Source organism: Pan paniscus, chromosome 15 (genome assembly GCF_029289425.2).
Source record: "Pan paniscus chromosome 15, NHGRI_mPanPan1-v2.0_pri, whole genome shotgun sequence".
NCBI classification, from domain to species: Eukaryota; Metazoa; Chordata; class Mammalia; order Primates; family Hominidae; genus Pan; species Pan paniscus.
The window spans coordinates 106,817,956-106,842,610 of record NC_073264.2 but is presented as its reverse complement, the minus strand read 5'-3'; the positions used below and the strand labels follow the sequence as shown (position 1 = coordinate 106,842,610).

Genomic DNA, 24,655 nt, shown 5'->3' with positions numbered 1-24,655 from the left:
CCTGAAGCACCCAGGCCCCACCTCCCCCTTTCCACCTGGGACCGAGCATCCTCCAGAGGGCCAGTCCTCCTGCAGGAACACCACGCCCAGCCCCAGGACCCTCCCTCAACTCTCCAGCAAGGCTGCCTCCGCGCACCCCCTAACAGTCCATGCTGTGATGTAACATGACATGGTGTGATGTAACATGACATGGTGTGATGTGGTGTGATATCCATGGTGTGCCAGGGTGTAATGTGTGATGTGACAGGACATGGTGTGATGTGGTATGACAGAGTGTGACATCCCTGGTGTGACATGGTGTGATGTGGTGTGATGTGATGTGACATGGCTGGACATGATGTGATGTGGTGTGACATAGTGGGATAGGGCATGACATCCCTAGTATGATAGGATATGATATGGTGTGACGTGGTATGGTGTGACATGGTGGGACATCCTGTGACAGAGTGTGACACCCCTGGTGTGATGTGGTGTGATGTAGTGTGATGTGATATGACCTGATGTGATGTGGTGTGACATCCCTGGTGTGATGGGGTATGATGTCATTTAACGGGTGTGATGTGATGGGATGGGATGGAGTGTGACATCTCTGGTGTGACATGTGTGATGTGGTGTGACAGAGTGTCACATCGTTGGTGTGATGTAATGCAGTGTGACATGGTGTGATGTGGCATGATGGGGTGTGACAGGGTTCGACCTCCCTCATGTGATGAGGAGTTGCATGGTGTGATGTGGTATGACATGGTGTAATGTCCCTTCTGTGATGTGGTGTTGGACTACAAGGTTGGACATGGTGTGATGTGGTGTTACATTCCTGGTGTGATGCAGTGTGACATAGTATTATATGGTATGACATCCCTGGTATGATGGGGCATAATATGGTTTGATGTGGAATGGTGTGACATGATGTGATGTAATGGGACAAGGTGTGACATCCCTAGTGTGATGTGGTGTGATGAAGTGTAACAGGCTGTGACATAGTGTGATGTGGTGTGGTGTGACATGATGTGATGTGGTTTGGCATAATGTGATGTGTTCTGATGGGGCGTGACACCCCTGGTGTGATGGGGTGTGATGTTGTGTGGCATTATGTGAAGTGGTGTGATGACGGGTGACATCCACGGTGTGATGGGGTGTGATGTGGTGTGATGTGGCATGACATAAGGTGATGTGGCATAACATCCCTGGTGTGATGGGGTGTGATGTGGTGTGACACAATTTGATGTGGTGTATTGTGGTGTGACATAATGTGATGTGGCATAACATCCCTGGGGTAATGGGGTATGATGTAGTTTGACATGGCGTGACGTAATGTGATGTGGTGTGATGGGGTGTGACAACTCTGGTGGGGTGAGGTGTGATGAAGTGTGGTGTGACATGATGTGATGTCTGATGTGCTGTATCAGGGTGTCACATACTTGGCGTGATGTGATGCAGTGTGACACAGTGTGATGTGGCATGATGGGGTGTGACCTGGTACGCATCCCCAGTGTGATGAGGAGTTACATAGTGTGATGTGGTGTGACATCCCTGGTGTGACATAGTGTGATATGGTGTGATGAAGGGAACCCCTGGCTTATAGAGGTGTAAAATAGGTCAAAGGAAATAAAAGATGCAGAGCTCCATAGAATGAAATAACCTGGAAGAGTGTACAAGACGATGCCTTGCTTTCCATGGAAGGCACCTACTAATCTTTTGATTTTCTCAATGTTTCCTATAAACATATATAACTGACTGACACAAACAGATCCATAATATAAAGAAGACCCCTGTAAACCAACGAGAAAAAAAATCAAATAATTCAACGAGGAATAGGCAAGAGAATTGAACAGATGTTTTACAGAAGATATCCAAATAGCCACTAAAAATATGAAAAGGTGTTGAACCACACTAGTCAACAGGGAAATGAAAATGAAAAACCACGTGAGAGAAAGTAGTTCTGATTCCAGTAATGCTGGAGCAGCTAATATCAGACTAGCCCTTTGGCAGATGGCAATTATAAACACTGGAAAAGCTGTAAGCACACACAACACCCACACACACCAATTGCAGGCACTGGAACATGACCAGAAGTAGGCAAACACTAGTAAGGATTATTCCGTTAAATATTCGTCTGAAGTCACACCCCAGTGCATGTAATGGGTGCAGCTAGAGTTCAAGCAGGAAACTGCAGCCCTCCTGGTGAGGAGTGGGATGCAGGGCTGCATTTTCAGAGCAGCTGGAAATGAAGAGAAGATGTCCATAAAGGAGAAGGTCACCAAAGGGAAACCACACAATCTGCAAGTAAACTCCACTGAAACCTCTGGCCGATCACTTAGGTGTGCATGGGTAGGGAAAACTCCAAAGGGCCCAGCAGAAAGCAGCACCTGTAAGGTCGAGAGAACTGAGATTCCAGCTACTGCCCACTGCCAGGCAGACAGACTTGGGAGTTTGAGTCAACTCAAGCTGTTTCCTAACATTGAAAAAAACAATCAATGCCCTGCCAAGGAAGAACGCAAAACCCATAGCCTATACCACATGTTATCAACAACATCAGGTGCACATCCAAAATTACCATGTATGCAAAGAAACATGAAAATGTGATCCATAGTCAGAAGAAAAACGGATCAATGGAGATCAACTCCAAGAAGACCTAGATGCAGACCCAGTTTTCACACAAGGACTTTAAAGAAGTTATGTTAAATATGTTCAAAGACTTAAAGGACAATATGGTTATAATGAGTGACTAGATGGGGAATCTCTGTAAGAAAGGGAAAATATTTACAAGAACCAAATGAAAATTCTAGAACTAAAAGTATGATTCTGAAATGAAAAACATCATTTGGCCAGGCACAGTGGCCCATGCCTGTTATCCTAGCACTTTGGGAGGCCAAGAAGGAAGGATCACTTGATCCCAGGAGTTTGAGACCAGCCTGGGCAACATGGTGAAATCCCATCTCTATTATATTAAAAAAGAAAAGAAATAGAAAAACATTACTCAAGTTTAATAACAGAATGGAGCAGACATGAGAAGGAACTGAAAACTTAAAGATGCATCAATAGACTATGTCAATTATTTTTAATCCAATCCAAAGAAGAGAGAGAAAAATACTAAAAATGAAAAGAGACTCATCCTGCTGGACAAGGCGAACGATTCTAAAACATGCGAAACTGGAGTCCAGAGGGGGATGTAATACTTCCATGGGAAAGGTCAACCCTAAGCTATATGCAAATGTACCTGTGTAGGCTGGTGTGCTGGGTTGATGGCATCTCCCTGGCCAAATGTATGCCCACCTGGAACCTCAGAATGTGACCGTATTTAGAAATAGGGTCTTGAAAAATTAGTTTAAGGACTTGAGATGATATCATACTAAATTTTCGATGGGTCCCAAATCCAAAGACTGGTGTCCTCATGAGAGGAGAGGACACAGACACACATGGAAGTAGCCAGATGATGACAAAGGAGAAGATGAGGGGGGTGTCAGGAGCCACCTGTGTTTGTCCCTTTGCACTACTGTAAAGAAATACATGAGGCTGGGTAACTTATAAAGGAAAGAGATTGAATTAGCTCACAGTTCTGCAGGCTGTATAGGAAGCATGGCATCAGCATCTGCTTCTGGCGAGGACCTCAGGAAACTTACAATCATAGCAGAAGGTGAAGGGAGAGCAGGTATGCCACATGGCAAGAATGGGAGCAAGAGGCTGAGGGGGGGCTCCAGACTAAAACAACTAGATTGTGTGTGAGCTGACTGGGGGAGAATTCACTCATCACCAAGGGGATGACGCTAAATCATTCATGAGGGATCTTCCCCCTTGATCGAATCACCTCCTACCAGGCCCGACTTCCAACACTGGGAGTCATATTACAACATGAGATTTGGAGAGGACAAATATATAAACCATATCATTCCATCACTGGCCCCCCAAATCTCATGTCGTTCTCACATTGCAAAATACAATCATGCCTTCTCAACAGTCCCCCAAAGTCTTACCTCATTCCAGAATCAACACAAAATTCCCAAGTCCCAAGTCTCATCTGAAGATGAGTCCCTTCCACCTATCAGCCTATGAAATCAAAGACAAGTTATTGACTCCCAAAATACAATGAGAGTGCAGACATTGGGTAAACATTCCCATTCCACAAGGGAGAAGTTGGCAAAACGAAAGGATCTACATGCCCCATACACGTCAGAAATCCAGCAGGGCAGTTATTAAATCTTAAAGCTCCAAGGTAGTCTCCTTTGACTTCATGTCCCATATCCAGGGCACACTGGTGCAGGGGGTGGGCTCCCAAGGCCTTGGACAACTCTACCCCTGTGGCTTTGGAGGATGTTGCCCCTGTGGCTTCTCTCACACAATAGAGTTGAGTGCCTGTGGCTTTTCCAGATTCAGGGTGCAAACTGCCAGTGGATCTACCATTCTGGGGTCTGGAGGACAGTGGCCCCCTTCCCACAGCTCCACTAGGCAGTGCCCTGGTGGGGACATTATATGGGGGTTCAACCCCACATTCTCTTTGGCACTGCTCTAGTAGAGGTTCTCTGTGAGGGCTCCATGCTGGCAGGAGGCTTCTGTCTGGGCACCTAGGCTTTCTCATACATTTCTGAAATCTAGAGGGAAGATGCCAAGCCTCCTTCACTCTTGCATTCTGGAGGCCTACAGGCTTAACACCAGATGGAAGTTGCCGAGGCTTATAGTGGCTTGCGCTCTCCAAAGAAGCAGTCTAAGCTATACTTGGGGCCCTTTGAGCCAAGGCTGGAGCCAGAGGAACCAGGATGTGGAGAGCAGTGTCCCAAGGCTACACAGGCAGCAGTGGCCATGGGCATGGCCCACAAAACCATCCTTTCCCTCTTGGCCTCTGGGCCTGTGATGGGAAAGACCACCTCAGAGATTTCCGAAATGCCTTCAAGGCCTTCTTCCCTTTGTTCTGGATATGAGCACTTAGCTCCCTCTTAGTTATGCTAATCTCTCTAGCAACTGGCTGCTCCATAGCCTACTTATATTTGTCTCCTGAAAATCCCTTTTCTTTTCTACCATATGGCCAGGCTGTGAATTTTCCAAATTTTTTATGCTCTGCTTCCCTTTGTTGATGAAAAAAGCCAAACTCTATAAAACACTTGACGAGATTGATTCTGAGCCACATGTGAGAGCCATGAACTGTGGCACAGCCTCAAAAGGTCCTGAGAACACCTGTGCAAGGTGGTTGGGTTGCGGCCTGCTTTTATGTTTTAGGGAGACATATCAATCAATACATGTAAAGTATACATTGGTTTGGTTTGGTTTGGAAAAGCAGGACAATTCAAAGTGGGGAATTCCAAATCATACGTGGATTTGAAGATTTTCTGATTGGCAATTGGCTGAAAAAGTTAAATTATCTAAAAAGTTGAAGTCAGCAAAAAGCAATGCTTAAGATAAGGGGGTTGTGGAAGCCAAGGTTCTTGTTATGTAGATGAAGCCTCCACGTTCCAGAGAGAAGAGATGGTCAATGTCTCTTATCAGAACCTAAAAGGTGCCAGACTCTTGGATAAATCTCTCCTGAATCAGGAAGAGACCTGGAAAGGGAAAAAGATTCTCAACAGAATATACATTTCCTCCACAAGAGACGGCTTTGCAGGGCCCTTCCAAAATCTGTCAGAGAAATATATTCTGGCATAAAATACTTTAATTTCCTTCCATGCCTGCCACCTGTCATGTGATGCTATACCAGAGTCAGGTTGGGATTTGATATCTTATTGCTACAAAGAGTCTGCTTTGTCAGTCTTAAGCTCCCTGTTTTAATGTTAACACTGGTCAGCTGAGCCTAAGCTCCAACAGGGAGAGGGTATAGTGAGGGAGTCCAAACCACCCTCCCCTTCCTGTCATGGCCTGAACTGGTTTTCCAGGTTTCTTTGGAATCCCCTTGGATTAGCATTTTATTTTCTCGTTTACACCTTTTAAATATAAGTTCCAACTTTAAGTCATTTCTTTGCTCCCATATCTTACCATAGACTGTTAGAAGCAACCAGGTCACACCTTAGAAACGTCTGCTTAGAAATGTCTTCCACAGATGCTCTAAGTCATCACTCTTAAGGTCAAACTTCCACAGATCCCTAGGGCATGAACACAAGGCAGCCAAGTTGTTTCTTAGGATTTAACAAGCGTGACCTTTACTCCAGTTCCCAATAAGTTCCTCATTTCCATCTGAGATTTCATCAGCCTGGCTTTCACAGTCCATATGTCTATCAGCATTTTGGTGACAACCATTTAATCAGTCTCTAAGAAATTCCAAACTTTCCCTCATCTTCCTGTCTTCTTCTGAGTCCTCCAGATTCTTCTAACCTCTCTGCCTGTTACCTAATTCCAAAGCTGCTTCCACATTTTCAGGTATCTTTATAGCAATGTTCCACTCCTCAATACCAATGTTCTGAGTTAGTCTATTTGTGTTACTAGAAAAAAAAAAATACATGAATCTGATAATTTATACAGAAAAGAGGTTTGCACCAGGCACAGTGGCTCATACCTGTAATCCTAGCATTTTGGGAGGCAGAGGCACTTGAGCTCAGAAGTTGGAGACCAGCCTGGGCAACATAGTGAGAACTTGTCTTGAAAAGACAAGAAGGGAAGGGCAGGGAAGGGGAGGGCAGACGGGCAGGGCAGAAGGACAGGGCAGGGCAGAAGGGAAGGGCAGGGAAGGCAGAAGAGAAGGAAGGAAGGGACGTTTAATTAGTTCATATTTCTGCAGGCCATTCCAGAAACACGGCCCTGGCATCTGCTTCTGGCGAGGCCTCAGGGAGATTGCAATGACGGCAGAAGGCGAAGGGGGAGCAGGCATGTCACATGGCAAGAGGGAGCAAGAGAAGAGAAGTGGCACGTCCCAGACTTTTAAACAACCAGCTGTCACAGGGACTAACTGAGGGAGAAGTCACTCATCACCTGGGGGATGGTGCTAAGCCATTCATGAGGGGTCCAGCCCCATGATCTAATCACCTCCCACCAGGCCCACCTCCAACACTGGGAATCACATCTCAACATGAAATTTGCAGAGACACACATCCAAACTATTGCACCACAGGAAGCTGGAAGAGGTGGAGGGTCCTCCCCTGGAGCACTCAGAGACAGCCACCAACACCTTGATCTCAGATTCCTGACTTCCAGAACTCTGAAAAAATTTTTGTTGTTTTAAGCCACATTTGTGATATTTTGTTACGGCAGCCACAGCACGGATATAGCTGGTAACAGAGTTCTTTAGCCTCCAAAATACAAGCCTGGGGTAAATAACTATTGAATTTGGCCACATGGAAATCAGGAAGAATGTAATAAGCATCATCGATGGACGGGATGACCTGGGAGATCGTGGCAAGTTTAAAGCTAATTGGAAGTTGGCAACCAAAAAATCCTGTCTTGCAAATTGCCAGGAAATTGCCAAGAAAACCTTTAGAAAACATGGTTAAAGATGGAGAAACCCAGATGACTCCCTGGTTTCTGAAGAGGTGCTTAGGCATTGAAGTGAGACTGACGAGACTTCACACTGTACCCTTCAGAAGGGCAGACACTCACGAGATCATCAACCACGGCTCCCTCGCTGGGAGGCAGACACAGAGCTGGAGGCGGTGGCCACAAACTAGGTGGGCAGAGAGGCGTCAGCATCGGGACTTGTGGCAGGCCCTGGGAAGGAACAGGCAGCGGTGGGGCCTGGACAGCCCTGGGGAAAGGAAGTTACTTGGAGGAGACCAGGGGCTTGCATTTGGGCCAAAACCAAGGACAAGAGATCAGCTGGTCCCAGGGAACTCTGGAGCCCAGCACCCCACCACGGGTGCAGGGGCCTGACAACCCAAGAGAGGGCTGTGGGCACCGGGCACCAGCCTGTAGGGGGTCTGAAGGCTGCTGCCCAGCCACACATGTCCCGGTTCTGAACAAAGGGTTCAAGAGACACCTGCAAACCTACCCTTCTGAGAGCAGCCTCTTAGCCTCAGCTGGTATTGGCCCCTGGTCACCCCACATGCCCCAACAGTGGCGCCTGGCCTCAGAAAGGGGCCCCTCCATTTGTACTTTCTATCTGATCCTTGACACAGTGCTAACATCAAAGACCAAACCCGAATCTTGGTTCATATACTCTGCAAAGAAATGACTAAGACTAGTTCTTCCGGAGGTCAGTTTTAGAACGTTTATTCTGACTTAATTCTGCCTTATCTCTGTGCACCAAGAAAACTATCTGCACATCTGTAGTAAAATGTGAAGGTACCTTCATTTTATTTGTATACTAAACTTTTAAGAAATACCTCACTTTTTAAAACTTGGTTTTGTGTTTTGTATGCTTATAATATTTTCCATAATAGATCATTTTAATGATGAACTCTGAGTCTTCTGACAGAATGCAGATCAATGGATTCCTAGCCATCAGGGAGGCATTGATTGCAAAGGGGCCTGGTGGAATTTTTGGAGAGATTCTACATCTTCTTGCAACTGTTCATCTGGATTACGGTGGTGGTTGCATGAGTGCATTTGTTGAAATTCACATGTCACAGGATGGATTATACTGAATGTAAACTACACTTGAGTAAATATGACTTTTGAAACTTTAAAAAGTTGGGGGATGGTTCACTGCCCCGGCTCGAAGCCCCCTGGCCACGCTGCCTGGCCAGCCCACCCCCATCCCTGCCAGCGCTTGCCTCCAGCGTCCCAACAGCCTCCTGACCCCCTGGGCTGCTCTAAACCCTCAGGAGCGCAGCCATCCGGGATCAGCTGGATGGAGATGGGGAGCCCGAGACTCGTGCCACACCACATCCTCCCGCCCCCACCAGCCACACGCAGACGTCAAAGCAGCACTGTCCTCGCACGCGCTGCTCCCACCCACCCTGGCACGGCCATTCCAGGGCTGAGGTAGGAAGGCAGACGCTCCCCCTGCCCCAGACTCAAGCATTCCTGCCCACACCCCCAGCACACACACACACTCCCATGCGCACACTGACACACACAGGTGTGTGCAGCTGAGACACAGCCCGTTCCCAGGCAGTCCAGCCCCCGTCACTGAGGGAAAGGGGCAGCACCGTGGGGCCACAGGAGTGGCAGCTGGACACAGAGCCAGGCGCTGGTGAAGGCCCAGGCCACTGAGGCGGGCTGCCGGCATGGCTGGGCGTGAAGGCCAGAAGAGGGCAGGAGGGGCCGTAGGCACTGTGCCTATTGGGCCTAGGTGGGCACACGCCGGGCAGGAGAGGAACAGCCCAGCCCCTGAGGACGGGGTGGGGGCAGCTGCCATTTCTGGAGGCCAGGGCAGGGCCAGCACCCCAAGGAAAAGCAGAGCAGGGTGAGAACGGACATGGGGCTCAGAGCTGGGCAGGCCTGCTGGGCCCCAGGAGGGAGACACAGACGACCGGAGATCTCAAGGCTGGCAGAGGCCAGAGATGGAGCCCCAGCTGGGAAGCCATCCTCCTTCCTGGTGGCCCACCCTGCCCGGCCCCTCCAGTCCAGCACAGCTTGGGGCATTGGATAGAACCGGGAGAGAGCCGACCAGGCACTGAGGCCCCTGCCCCAAATGCCCACAGCCTGGGGAAAATGAGCAGGTACATGGGAGGGGCAAGTGGAGCCCCAGGCACACCCACACAGTGCACACAGCCTCACCTGGGCCGGAGGGGGCAGGAGGCTCGCCACCCCTGCTGTGGTTTCTCTCCTAATCTCACCCTGGGTTTCTCCCACACTTGATGCAGGTGATGTTTCTCTGACATTGTGGACTAAGAGTTGGTGCTGGAAGGGGTTAGCCATCTTGGAGATGTTGCTATGGGATGCAGGGATTTTGCATGTGAGAAGGACATGATTATGGGGGAAGCGGAGGGCAAACTGTCGTGGGTTAAAATGTGTCCCCTATAAATTCATGTGTTGAAGTCCTAACCCCCAGGGCCGCAGAATGTGACCTTGTTTGGAAACAGTCTTTGCAGCTGCAATCAAGTTCGGATGAGGTCACCCTGGAGTAGGGCAAGCCTCTGATCCAATATGACTGCTGTCCCCATGAAAAGGGGGAATCTGGGCACAGACAGCACGTGGGGAGAACGCCCTGTGAAGATGGTGCTGCTTCCACAAGCCAAGAGCAGCAGAGACGGCCGGCAAAGCCCAGCAGCAAGGAGAGAGCCTGGGACAGAGTCTCCCATGACACAGAGGTGCCAGCCCCACCAAGGCCTCCATCCCAGATGCCCGGCCTCCAGAACCAGGACGGAATAAACGTCTGTTGTTTAAGCCACGCAGTCTGGGGTGCTGTGTTGCCAGGGCTGCAGCTAACGGATACGAGTGTTGTCCTGAGCTGCCAGCCCCACAGGCTGCACGAGGCCTCCCTGCCCCAGCCCAGTGCAGACTCCCCAGCCCCCTGGGTGTGCCATGGGCAGTGGGGGGCCCCTCACTCCGTCCTCCCCCAGCCTGGGAGGTTGAGCCCATTATGAGCTCCATGGGGTGAAGCTGGAACGAGAGGCTGGGAGCCAACTGGGAGCCCGCGGTTGGAGGATGGATTTCCCCAGGGACCCACACGTGCACCTCCACCTGTCTCCTGGACATTCTCTCTGTGGGCCGCACTGGTGCCAGCTCAGGGATCCAGCAGGATCACAAGGGCAGGCCAGGTCCTTGTGGAGAGCACATTTACTGGGAGGGACATGATTTCCCCTCGCAAGTGTCCATTCTGGATGCTTCCCATTCCACGCTGGACGCTTCCTGTTCCACGCTGGACGCTTCCTGTTCCACGCTGGACGCTTCCTGTTCCACGCTGGACACTTCCTGTTCCACGCTGGACGTTTCTTGTTCCACTCTGGATGCTTCCTGTTCCATGCTGGACGTTTCTCGTTCCACTCTGGATGCTTCCTGTTCCACACTGGACGTTTCTTGCTCCACTCTGGATGCTTCCTGTTCCATGCTGGACATTTCTTGTTCCACTCTGGATGCTTCCTGTTCCATGCTGGATGCTTCCTGTTCCATGCTGGATGCTTCCTGTTACATTCTGGATGCTTCCTGTTCCATGCTGGACGTTTCCTGTTCCACTCTGCATGCTTCCTGTTCCACACTGGACGTTTCCTGTTCCACTCTGGATGCTCCCTATTCCATGCTGGACATTTCTTGTTCCACTCTGGATGCTTCCTGTTCCATGCTGGATGTTTCCTGTTCCACTCTGGATGCTTCCTGTTCCATGCTGGATGCTTCCTGTTCCATGCTGGATGCTTCCTGTTCCATGCTGGATGCTTCCTGTTACATTCTGGATGCTTCCCGTTCCATGCTGGACACTTCCTGTTCCACGCTGGACGTTTCTTGTTCCACTCTGGATGCTTCCTGTTCCATGCTGGACGTTTCTTGTTCCACTCTGGATGCTTCCTGTTACATTCTGGATGCTTCCTGTTCCATGCTGGACATTTCCTGTTCCACTCTGGATGCTTCCTGTTCCACACTGGACATTTCTTGTTCCACTCTGGATGCTTCCTGTTCCATGCTGGATGTTTCCTTTTACATTCTGGATGCTTCCTGTTCCACGCTGGATGTTTCCTGTTCCACTCTGGATGCTTCCTGTTCCATGCTGGACATTTCTTGTTCCACTCTGGATGCTTCCTGTTCCATGCTGGACGTTTCCTGTTCCACTCTGGATGCTTCCTGTTACATTCTGGATGCTTCCTGTTCCACTCTGGATGCTTCCTGTTCCATGCTGGATGCTTCCCATTCCACTCTGGATGCTTCCTGTTCCTTGCTGGACGTTTCTTGTTCCACTCTGGATGCTTCCTGTTCCATGCTGGATGCTTCCTGTTCCACTCTGGATGCTTCCTGTTCCATGCTGGACGCTTCCCATTCCACTCTGGATGCTTCCTGTTCCTTGCTGGACGTTTCTTGTTCCACTCTGGATGCTTCCTGTTCCATGCTGGATGCTTCCTGTTACATTCTGGATGCTTCCTGTTCCATGCTGGACGTTTCTTGTTCCACTCTGGATGCTTCCTTTTCCATGCTGGATGCTTCCTGTTACATTCTGGATGCTTCCTGTTCCATGCTGGACATTTCCTGTTCCACTCTGGATGCTTCCTGTTACATTCTGGATGCTTCCTGTTCCACTCTGAACGCTTCCCGTTCCACTCTGGATGCTTCCTTTTCCATGCTGGACGTTTCTTGTTCCACTCTGGATGCTTCCTGTTCCATGCTGGATGCTTCCTGTTCCATGCTGGATGCTTCCTTTTCCATTCCGGACACTTCCTATTCCATTCTGGACACTTCCTGTGCGACACCTCCTCGGGCTTTTGGTCTGCCCAGTCCCTCTGGCCTCATACCATCCCCCCTTACCTCCCACTTCCACGTTCGTCCTTCCTCAGCTCCTCCCTCTCTCTAGAGCTTCGGCCTGGCAAGGTCCCTCCTGATCTCAGTCCAGGCTCCCCCAGCACAGGTAGGAGCCTTGCACCTGCCCTTGGACCTCCCCACCCTACATGATGCCAGCATCCCCCAGGCCCCAGGGAGGCCCCATTTCTCTCTCTGCTTGTAGTCCAGTGGCCCTGGAGTCCCACTACAACTCGGGTGTGCCCCTCGCCTCTGAGGAAGCTAAGTGCCCTAAGCTAAGCAGAGGCCATCCCCTCTGCTCAGCGCCAGGGCCCTGCCCCCTACCCCTTCCCCTCACCTGCACCACAGGCTCTGGCCAATTCTGCCCAGGCCCTGAATGGGCCCCTCTGGCTCCCCTCTGCTGCTACACTGCCCTGCACCACCTCCACTCATCTTCAGTGTGTTCATCCACCTGTCCCACGTCCCCTCGGCCCCCAGGAGCACAGCTGGTGGCCCTGGTTCCTGGCAGCCCATCTTGTTCCTTCTGGAGCACCAGCCTCAGAAGCCTTCCTGTGCAGGGTCCACTGGGGCCAGCTCTGGGACCCTCCTGGTCTCAAGCACACACGTTCTCCCTGCAGCCAGACCTGCCCCTGCCTGTGAGCTCAGACCTGAGCCTTGGAACGCCTTCTCTTCTCCATCCCAGCTCGCCCTTGCCAGCTGCTCAGCGGGATGAACTCACACTCCCCTCCCTGCACCATGAGTGAGAGCCAGCTGGAGAGACGCCCAGGCCAAAGCAGCCACCAGGGCCCAGTGGGGGCCAGAAGCTTCAGGTGAGAGGCCCAGGTATTGAGAGGCTGAGACCACGGGCAGAATGGTCATAATCGCTGCCAGTATCAGTCCAGCCCCAGGGACTCAGAGACAGAGAAAAGAGCAGCACACAAGGTCCAGGCTCCCCACCTTCTCCCGTGAGTATGGGGGAGTATGGGGGCAGCCACCACCCCCATCCCCACACACCCATGAGGCAGCCTCGGCTGTGTCTGGACTCCCCCTTGCCCTGTGACACAGAAACCACCAGAAGAAAAGGGAACTTCAGGAAGTAAGCGGTGCCGCCGGTTTCAATCCTGTTCTTAGTCTTTGCAGCGTGGAGTTCACACCCCTGGGGACCTGAGGGCCAAGCTGTGATTTCCTAGGAAGACAAATAGCGGCTGACGGTGTGGGCAAGTCTGCCCACATGTACCGCGCCAAAACAGGAAGGGTTGAGACCCCCACCTCGGTGAGTAGGGTCAGCACAGGGCAAGGGCACAGGCTCGGGAGGAGAAGGACAGAGCCTGGGTGCAGCCGTGGGCGCTCCTGGACCTCAGCTGCTGAACAGGCTGCAAGAGGCTGGGGAGACGCGGGGGCGAGGCCAGCCCCACATGGAGGCCCAAGCGGAGCCAGCACGGGGGAGGTGGGCAGCCTTCAGGCACCGACGCCCACCCAGTGCAAGATGTTGGGGACCGTGGGCAGGGGCTTCCAAGCCAACAGGGCAGGACACACCAGAGGCTGACTGAGGCCTCCATGATGACCAGGCTGGGAGCACGAGGAACACGACGGGATGCGGCAGAGCCGGCCGTGGGGTGATGCCAGGATGGGCAGGACCCACCTGAGCTGAGGAGGCAGTAGAGCGAGGGAGGAGGAGAGGCCCCAGGTGAACGGAGGGTCTTGTCCAGGCCAGCAGCATCACCGGAGCCCAGGGCAGGGTCAGCAGTGCTGGCCGTGGGGCCCTCTCTCAGCCAGGACCAACGACAGCAGGTGAGCCGGGAGCAGAGCAGCGAGGGTGAGTGTGGCAGCAGGACAGGAGGGTGGAAGCCAAGGAGCGCAGAGGCAGAGGCAGGGACAGGGGAGGCACAGGGGCTAGGCTCAGAGCCAGCTGATGGCGCTGGGGCACCTGCTGGCGGGGAGCAGGGCTGTGGTCAGCAGCGGAGTGGAGGGGAGAGCTGTGCTGAGTGCACAGACGGGAGGAGGGAAGAGTCCAGGGAGGCCCAGAAAGGCCCAGAGCACAGCAGGCCTGGGGCGAGGGGAGGGGTGAGGCTCCGTGCGTTCAGGGAGCTGACCCAGCAGAGCAGAGGCCACTGAGGAGCTGAGGTTCTGGAGAGGCTTCCAGAGCAGGAGCAGTGCAGGGATGGGAGGATCTGGGAGCTCACCCAGGACGGGCACATGGGCAAGGGCAAGGGGCTCTGTTGGGGAGACCTGACTGGACCCTGGGGCTGCTCCACAGCATAGGGAACAAGCCAAGTGCTGCAAAAACAAAAATGAGGCCAGAAAAACAGCCCAAAACTGGACAGAGGGTGCCAGGACAGGCAGGGGGGCAACAGTGGCCTGAGTGACGTTGCTGCCCTGGGTTGAGGGAGGGCAGAGTGAGCAGGGGGCAGGCATTGGAGTTCAGGGTACCAGGACCGAGCAGCCACAGGTGAGCAGGGCAGGTGGGGGCAGAAGGAGCAGGGGGCACCTCCTGGAGCTCAGCAGACCAGGGCAGAGCAACTGAAGGTGAACAAGGGCAGGTGGGAGGCAGGATGAGCAGGGGGAAGACCCTGGAGCTCAGGGGACCAGGGCAGAGCAGCCTCAGGTGCCTCAGGTGAACAGGGGCTGGTGGGTGGCAGGACGAGTAGGGGACAGCTCCTGGAGCTCAGGGGACCAGGACAGAGCATCAAGAGCTGAGCATGGCTAGTGGGAGGTGGGCTAGCAGGGTGCAGCCCCTGGAACTCGGGACCAGGGCAGAGCAGCCGCAGGTGAGCACGGGCTGGTGGGAGGCAGGAGGAACAGGGGGCAGCTCCGGGACTTCAGGGGACCAGGGGAGGGCATCTGAAGGTGAACAGGGGCTGATGGGGGCAGGGGGAAGCCCCTGGAGCTCAGGGGACCAGGGCAGAGCAGCCACAGGTGAGCAGGGGCTGGTAGGAAGCAGGAGGAGCAGGGGACAGCCCCTGGAGCTCAGAGCACCAGGGCAGAGCACCCTCAGGTAAGCAGGGGCAGGTAGGAGGCAGGACGAACAGGAGACAGCCCCTGGAGCTCAGGGGACAGAGGAGAGCATCAGAAGGTGAGCAGGACTGAGGCTTAGCCTCAGGGAATCAGAGCAGAGCAGCCACAGGTGAGCAGGGCCGGTGGGAGGCAGGAGGAGCAGGGGACAGGCACTAGAGCTCAGGGCAAGGCAGCCACAGGTGAGCAGGGCCGGTGGGAGGCAGGACGAGCAGGGGACAGGCACTAGAGCTCAGGGCAAGGCAGCCACAGGTGAGCAGGGCCGGTGGGAGGCAGGACGAGCAGGGGACAGGCACTACAGCTCAGGGCAAGGCAGCCACAGGTGAGCAGGGATGGTGGGAGGCATCACTCAGCTCCTAGATTTTGGCAGGAGCTGGGTAGTTGCTGGCAGCAGAGAGCTGAGGGCTGGTGAAAGTGCAGTGCAGCCTCCTGGTGCCGGGAAGGGAGTGTGAGTCCATCCCACTGAGCAGTTGGCAAGGGCGAGCTGGGATGGAGAAGGGAAGGCGTTCCAGGGATCAGGGCTGAGCTCTCAGGCAGGGGCAGGTGTGGCTGCAGGGGGAACGTGTGCTTGAGACCAGGAGGGTCCCAGGGCTGGCCCCAGCGGACCCTAGGCAGGAAGGCCTCTGAGGCTGGCGCCCCAGAAGGAGCAAGATGGGCTGCCAGGAGCCAGGGCCACCAGCACAATGAAGCTGAGTGGAGGTGGTGCAGGGCAGTGTAGCAGCAGAGGGCTGCCAGAGGGGCCCATTCAGGGCCTGGGCAGAGTCAGCCAGAGCCTGTGGTGCAGATGAGGGGAAGGGGTGGTGAGCGGGGCCCTGGGGCTAAGCAGAGGGGATGGCCTGGCTGAGCGCAGGGCACTTAGCTTCCTCAGAGGTCAGGGGCACACCCCACCTGCAGTGGGAATCCAGGGCCACTGGGCCAGCGGCAGAGAGAAATGGGGCCTCCCTGTGGCCTGGGGGTCCTGGCACCATGCAGGGTGGGGAGGGCCAAGGGCAGGTGCAAGGCTCCTACCTGTGCTGGGGGGCCTGGGCTGAGCCCAGCAGGGACCTTGCCGGGGGAAGCTCTGGAGAGAGGGAGGAGGTGGGCTGGTCGCTGAGAAGGCCAGGCCAGGGCTGGGAGGGTGAGGGTGTGGTGACTGAGCCTCCAGAAGTAATGCAGGACACTGGGAGGCAGGGGGCATCCAGGCACTCAGGGCCCTGACCTGGGCTGCTGCACAGTGGGGCTAAGGGGAAAGGAGGGGAGAGGCTGAGGAGGAGGCTCCCGGGGGGCTATTCCAAGGCAGGGGGTTCCGGGGCCCTGGGGCTGCAGAGCACCGACCCTATGCAGTGTCTGGCCCCTCTGCTGCACAGAAGAAAAGGGCCTTGGAGGGCAGAGGGCAGGCTATGACCAGGGCCCTGGGCAAGTCAGACCAACTCACTAGGGGAGGGCCACGCTGGGGTGGCAGGGTCAGGGGCTTCAGGGGGCTCGGGGTACCCACGAGAAGCCATCTAAGAACAGTGTCCACTGGTCAAGCCAGGCACCCATAAAAGGCTGGAGTGGGATCGATGGGCATGAGCCATCCCTGAGGTGGCACCAATGGCCAGAGCTGAGGCCAAGCTAGAGGCCCTGGACTGTGCTGACTCCCGGCAGGCACAGAGCACTGACCCGGCTGCCGAGCCCCGCCTCCTAGGCTACAGGGGGTGCCTGCAGAAGGGCACCACAGGGCCGCCGGTCCTGCAAGCTTTCTAGGGCAGGCCGGGCCTGACCTTGGCTTTGGGGCAGGGAGGGGGCTAAGGTGAGGCAGGTGGCGCCAGCCAGGTGCACACCCAATGCCCATGAGCCCAGACACTGGACGCTTAACCTCGTGGACAGTTAAGAACCCAGGGGCCTCTGCGCCCTGGGCCCAGCTCTGTCCCATACCGCGGTCACATGGCGCCACCTCTCTTGCAGCCTCCACCAAGGGCCCATCGGTCTTCCCCCTGGCGCCCTGCTCCAGGAGCACCTCTGAGGGCACAGCGGCCCTGGGCTGCCTGGTCAAGGACTACTTCCCCGAACCGGTGACGGTGTCGTGGAACTCAGGCGCCCTGACCAGCGGCGTGCACACCTTCCCGGCTGTCCTACAGTCCTCAGGACTCTACTCCCTCAGCAGCGTGGTGGCCGTGCCCTCCAGCAACTTCGGCACCCAGACCTACACCTGCAACGTAGATCACAAGCCCAGCAACACCAAGGTGGACAAGACAGTTGGTGAGAGGCCAGCGCAGGGAGGGAGGGTGTCTGCTGGAAGCCAGGCTCAGCCCTCCTGCCTGGACGCACCCCGGCTGTGCAGCCCCAGCCCAGGGCAGCAAGGCAGGCCCCGTCTGTCTCCTCACCCGGAGGCCTCTGCCCGCCCCACTCATGCTCAGGGAGAGGGTCTTCTGGCTTTTTCCACCAGGCTCCGGGCAGGCACAGGCTGGGTGCCCCTACCCCAGGCCCTTCACACACAGGGGCAGGTGCTGCACTCAGACCTGCCAAAAGCCATATCCGGGAGGACCCTGCCCCTGACCTAAGCCCACCCCAAAGGCCAAACTCTCCACTCCCTCAGCTCGGACACCTTCTCTCCTCCCAGATTCCAGTAACTCCCAATCTTCTCTCTGCAGAGCGCAAATGTTGTGTCGAGTGTCCACCGTGCCCAGGTAAGCCAGCCCAGGCCTCGCCCTCCAGCTCAAGGTGGGACAAGTGCCCTAGAGTAGCCTGCATCCAGGGACAGGCCCCAGCTGGGTGCTGACACGTCCGCCTCCATCTCTTCCTCAGCACTACCTGTGGCAGGACCGTCAGTCTTCCTCTTCCCCCCAAAACCCAAGGACACCCTCATGATCTCCCGGACCCCTGAGGTCACATGCGTGGTAGTGGACGTGAGCCACGAAGACCCCGAGGTCCAGTTCAACTGGTACGTGGACGGCGTGGAGGTGCATAATGCCAAGACAAAGCCACGGGAGGAGCAGTTCAACAGCACGTTCCGTGTGGTCAGCGTCCTCACCGTCGTGCACCAGGACTGGCTGAACGGCAAGGAGTACAAGTGCAAGGTCTCCAACAAAGGCCTCCCAGCCCCCATCGAGAAAACCATCTCCAAAACCAAAGGTGGGACCCGCGGGGTATGAGGGCCACATGGACAGAGGCTGGCTCGACCCACCCTCTGCCCTGGGAGTGACCGCTGTGCCAACCTCTGTCCCTACAGGGCAGCCCCGAGAACCACAGGTGTACACCCTGCCCCCATCCCGGGAGGAGATGACCAAGAACCAGGTCAGCCTGACCTGCCTGGTCAAAGGCTTCTACCCCAGCGACATCGCCGTGGAGTGGGAGAGCAATGGGCAGCCGGAGAACAACTACAACACCGCACCTCCCATGCTGGACTCCGACGGCTCCTTCTTCCTCTACAGCAAGCTCACCGTGGACAAGAGCAGGTGGCAGCAGGGGAACATCTTCTCATGCTCCGTGATGCATGAGGCTCTGCACAACCACTACACACAGAAGAGCCTCTCCCTGTCTCCGGGTAAATGAGTGCCACGGCCGGCAAGGCCCCGCTCCCCGGGTTCTCGGGGTCGCGCCAGGATGCTTGGCACGTACCCCGTGTACATACTTCCCGGGCACCCAGCATGGAAATAAAGCACCCAGCGCTTCCCTGGGCCCCTGTGAGACTGTGATGGTTCTTTCCATGGGTCAGGCCGAGTCTGAGGCCTGAGTGGCATGAGGGAGGCAGAGTGGGTCCCACTGTCCCCACACTGGCCAAGGCTGTGCAGGTGTGCCTGGGCCGCCTAGGGTGAGGCTCAGCCAGGGGCTGCCCTCGGCAGGGTGGGGGATTTGCCAGCGTGGCCCTCCCTCCAGCAGCACCTGCCCTGGGCTGGGCCAGGAGAAGCCCTAGGAGCCCCTGGGGACAGACACACAGCCCCTGCCTCTGTAGGAGACTGTCCTGTTCTGTGAGCGCCCTGTCCTCAGACCCCCGTGCCCACTCGGGGGCATGCCTAGTCCATGTGCGTAGGGACAGGCCCTTCCTCACCCATCTACCCCCATGGCACTAACCCCTGGCAGCCCTGCCCAGCCTCGCACCCTCATGGGGACACAACCGACTCCGGGGACATGCACTCTCGGGCCCTATGGAGGGACTGGTCCAGATGCCCACACACACACTCAGCCCAGACCCGTTAAACAAACCCCGCACTGAGGTTGGCCGGCCACACGGCCACCACACACACACGTGCACGCCTCACACATGGAGCCTCACCCGGGCGACCTGCACAGCACCCAGACCAGAGCAAGGTCCTCCCACACGTGAACACTCCTCGGATATAGGCCCCCACGAGCCCCACGTGGCACCTCAAGGCCCACGAGCCTCTCGGCAGCTTCTCCACTTGCTGACCAGCTCAGACAAACTCAGCCCTCCTCTCACAAGGGTGCCCCTGCAGCCGCCACACACACACTGGCCCCCACACACAGGGGATCACACGCCACGTCGCGTCCCTGGCACTGGCCCACTTCCCAGTACCACCCTTCCCTGCAGCTGGGGTCACATGAGGAGTGGGCTTCACCATCCTCCTGCCCTCTGGGCCTCAGGGAGGGACATGGGAGACGGGGAGCGGGTCCTGCTGAGAGCCAGGTCGCTATCTAGGGCCGGGTGTCTGGCTGAGCCCCGGGGCCAAAGCTGGTGCCCAAGGCGGGCAGCTGTGGGGAGCTGACCTCAGGACATTGTTGGGCCATCCCGGCCGGGCCCTACATCCTAGGTCCCGTCACACAGGGAATCACCCCCAGAGGCCCGAGCCCAGCAGGACACAGCACTGACCACCCCCTTCCTGTCCAGAGCTGCAACTGGAGGAGAGCTGTGCGGAGGCGCAGGACGGGGAGCTGGACGGGCTGTGGACGACCATCACCATCTTCATCACACTCTTCCTGCTAAGCGTGTGCTACAGTGCCACCGTCACCTTCTTCAAGGTCGGCCGCACGTTATCCCCAGCTGTCCTTGACATTGTCCCCCATGCTGTCACACACTGTCCCCATGCTATCTGCACATGTCCCTGACACTGTCCCCCATGCTGTCCCCACCTGTCCCCGACACTCTCCTCCACGCTGTCTCGACCTGTGCCCAACACTGTCCCCCATGCTATCCCCCCATCCCCAACAATGTCCCCCACACTGTTTCCTCCTGTCCCCTATCCCTGACACTGTCCTCCACACTGTCCCCACCTCTCCCTGTCACTGTCGCCCATGCTGTCGCCACCTGTCCCAACACTTTCCTCCAAGCTGTCCTCACTTGTCCCCAACACTCTCCCCCACACTCTCTCCACCTGTCCCTGACACTCTCCCCCATGCTGTCCCCACCTGTCCCTGATGCTGTCCTCCACACTGTCCCCACCTCTCCCTGTCACTGTCCCCATGCTGTCCCCTGTCCCTCACACTTTCCTCCATGCTGTCCTCACCTGTCCCCAACACTGTCCCCCACAGTCTCCACCTGTCCCTGACACTGTCCCCCATGGACACTGTGCCCCATACTGTCTCCACCTGTCCCTGACACTGTCCCCCACACTGTCCCCACCTGTCCCTGATGCTGTCTTCTGTGTTGTCCACATACTGTTGGTGACCTGGCTCTGCTCTCCAAGTTCAAGCCTCAGAGCAGGCAGTGGTGAGGCCGTGGCACCTGGGTGGCCTGAGGGGTGGGCAGGCCTCGGGGGCAGGGCTGTGGCCTCGCTCACCCCTGTGCTGTGCCTTGCCTACAGGTGAAGTGGATCTTCTCCTCAGTGGTGGACCTGAAGCAGACCATCGTCCCCGACTACAGGAACATGATCAGGCAGGGGGCCTAGGGCCACCCTCTGCGGGGTGTCCAGGGCCGCCCAGACCCCACACACGAGCCGTGGGCCATGCTCAGCCACCACCCAGGCCACACCTGCCCCCTGACCTCACCGCCCTCAACCCCATGGCTCTCTGTCTTTGCAGTCATCCTCTGACCCTAACACGCCCCGCTTCCAGACCCTGTGCATAGCAGGTCTACCCCAGACCTCCACTGCTTGGTGCATGCAGGGAGCTGGGGACCAGGTGTCCCCTCAGCAGGATGTCCCTGCCCTCCAGACCGCCAGGTGCTCACACAAAAGGAGGCAGTGACCGGCATCCCAGGCCCCCACCCAGGCAGGAGCTGGCCCTGGAGCCAACCGCGTCCACACCAGCCTCCTAAACACAGGCGTGGTTTCCAGATGGTGAGTGGGAGCATCAGCCGCCAAGGTAGGGAAGCCACAGCACCATCAGGCCCTGTTGGGGACGCTTCGGAGAGCTACGAAGGCTCACTCAGACGGCCTTCCTCCCAGCCCGCAGCCAGCCAGCCTCCATTCCCGGTACTCCCGTGAACTCCTGACATGAGGAATGAGGTTGTTCTGATTTCAAGCAAAGAATGCTGCTCTCTGGCTCCTGGGAACAGTCTCGGTGCCAGCACCACCCCTTGGCTGCCTGCCCACACTGCTGGATTCTCGGGTGGAACTCGACCCGCAGGGACAGCCAGCCCCAGAATCTGCACTGGGAAGAGAAGGGGCCAGGCCCAGGACACTGCCACCTCCCACCCACTCCAGTCCACCGAGATCACTCAGAGAAGAGCCTGGGCCATGTGGCCGCTGCAGGAGCCCCACAGTGCAAGGGTGAGGATAGCCCAAGGAAGGGCTGGGCATCTGCCCAGACAGGCCTCCCACAGAAGGCTGGTGACCAGGTCCCAGGCGGGCAAGACTCAGCCTTGGTGGGGCCTGAGGACAGAGGAGGCCCAGGAGCATCGTGGAGAGAGGTGGAGGGACACCGGGAGAGCCAGGAGCGTGGACACAGCCAGAACTCATCACAGAGGCTGGCGTCCAGCCCCGGGGCACATGCAGCAGGAACAAGCAGCCACTCTGGGGGCACCAGGTGGAGAGGCAAGATGACAAAGAGGGTGCCCGTGTTCTTGCGAAAGCGGGGCTGCTGGCCACGAGTGCTGGACAGAGGCCCCCATGCTCTGCTGCCCCCATCATGCCGTTCCGTGACTGTCACGCAGTATCCGCAGACAGGAAGGGAGGCTCGAGCGGGAGTGCGGCCAGCGCCTGCCTCGGCCGTCAGGGAGGACTCCCGGGCTCACTCGAAGGAGGTGCCACCATTTCAGCTTTGGTAGCTTTTCTTCTTCTTTTAAATTTTCTAAAGCTCATTAATTGTCTTTGATGTTTCTTTTTTGATGACAATAAAATATCCTTTTTAAGTCTTGTACTTCGTGATGGCAGCCGCCTTCCTGTGTCCACGTGCCTCCTGCCCCCGGTGGGAAGCACAGTCAAGAGGAGGCTGGTCCAGCTGCACCTCGGGGGCTCCCTGCACATGCACCCCGCCTCCTGCAGCCACAGGCATTGCCCGAGCGGCCCTCCCTGGCCCCTGTCGCTACGTGGACCCCCGGGGCTTCTCTTTTCTACATGGATGCAGTTTCTCCTCCTGCTGGGCACGGTGCTGCCTGCCCTGGTCACTCTGCTGGGGACGGGGCCTCCAGGGAAAGCTGGGTCGAGGCTGGGAGCTGGCTCAGGCTGGCCAGGCAGAGCCACAGGGAGGGCCTTCCAGAACCAGCCATGGTGTGAAGCGAGAGGTGGGTGTCAGATCTGTGTGCGTCAGCTCAGGACCACAGTGGGGCGGCTCCCATGGCAGACATGGATCCTCCCAGGCCTAGAGACCAGGAATCTGAGATCAGGATGCAGGCAGGGCTGGTTTCTCTCAAGCCCTCTCTCCTTGGCTTGTAGACACCATCTCCTCCCTGGTCCTCCATGGCCATCCCTCTGTGTGCCCGTGTCCTAAGCTTCTCTTCTTAGAACACACATCGGGTTAGATTAGTGACCCCATATGAACTGAATGACCTCTGCAAAGACCCCATCTCCAAATAGTCACATTGTGAGGCCAGGGATTAAGACTTCAATATATGAATTTGTAGGGGCCACAATTTAACGCATCACAGTCCAGACTCTGGCCCCCAAAATTCATGTTCTTCTCACATGCAAAATACATTCATCCTGTCTCAGCATCCCCCTGGGCACTAGGTCATGTAGCAAGGACGGATTTTCAACAGAAATAACTATTGCAACAGAAGAAAGAGTCCGGCATCACCTGGACTCACCTTCATCTGTGCAGAGGCCACAGCCTTGTAAAGGGAGGTGGTAGGGGGAGCAGGGAGGGTGCTCGGAGCTCAGTCGTCGGGGAAGGGAAAAGTTGCCCAGCGCTGGTCAGCGTCCCTGGGATGGGGCCTGCTGTATCTGTGCCGGCCACTGTTGAGGTCAGGATTCTGTCCTCCCAGAGCCTGGAGACACAGGCCCCATCCTTCCCAATGGGGACACTTCAGGGAGCAGCTCTCAAGTCTTGAGAAAGACCCTCCTGGGTCACAGGAAATGCACAGACATCGGGAACAGACAGAAGGACGTGTGGCTGCAGCCCTTTCAGCAGACACCCTGAGAAAGGGAGGTCGGGGTGGGTCCAAACGGTCAGTTCTGGTGCACAGAGCTTTCTCAGGCAGGTGTTGATGCGGCAGGGGTCGGCCTAGGGGTACGGCCAGAAGCTGTTAGAAACTGTTAGTGTCTGCTCAAGTCTTTACAAGCCGAGGTTGAGGCCGAGTGGAGAGGCTCCAAGGAGCCTGGCTGGAACTCAGTCAAGGACAGAGTCTTGTTACTGCGGTTGCCGTGCTGGCTGCGGTGGCTGGGAAATGCCATCGGAGCTGCCTGTGGCAGGAGAGAGACAATCTCACCCAGGAAAGAGGAGTGGTTGGATTCGTTTGTGTGGCATCGAGCAGCTGGAGCTTCACCAAACACAGAGTTGGGGACTAAATCCCCAGACTCCAGGCCCTGCCGTGCCATGGGAGGGCTCACCACTGGAGGGTGGGCTTCAGGGGGCCTGGCCTGAACTGGGTGCTGAAGCCCAGCCCTTTAACTCTCAGGACACGCTGCTGCAGCCCCGCGGGGTGTGAGGGAGACAGTACCTGGGGTGCAGGGCGGGCAGCTGCTGCAACACCGGCTCTATCCCAAGCCCAAGGATGGCGTCCCAGAGATGCAGGAGAGCTTTGTCCAGAGAAGGTGCCAGCCTTCAGTGACCCTGCTGGACAGGTCTCCACCCTCTACCCTTCAAGGGGCCCTATGGGCCTCCGGGTGCTCTGGTGGGGTGGGCTCCAGTTGACTGAGGATGGACGGCCTGGCCAGGCTAAGGAAAGTAAACCCAGGGCACTTTCCGTGCACTGAGCAGGCTGAGTTGGGAAGAAGCAGATGCTTCCTGCAGCTGCTGCCCCCTGCAGTGCCTGGCGCCTGGACCAGGTCCCCCTGGGGAAATTGGGCCCCTCCCTGAGCCACCCGGGGCCCACCTCCCACTTTCTACCTGGGATCGAGCATCCTCCAGAGGGCCAGCCCTCCTGCGGGAACACCATGCCCAGCCCCAGGACCCTCCCTCAACTCTCCAGCAA

At 56.3% G+C, this 24,655-nt stretch overlaps 2 gene segments (V, D, J or C); both read left to right on the top strand.

The window, feature by feature from the left end:
- Nucleotides 1–24,655, top strand: part of LOC100971589 (immunoglobulin epsilon heavy chain-like) — a 394,860-nt gene that overhangs the window by 331,253 nt on the left and 38,952 nt on the right.
- Nucleotides 17,019–18,876, top strand: LOC134729011 (immunoglobulin heavy constant gamma 2-like). The segment is given in 4 exon segments: nt 17,019–17,448; nt 17,841–17,876; nt 17,995–18,321; nt 18,419–18,876. Coding segments are annotated over 4 exon segments (1,101 nt in total).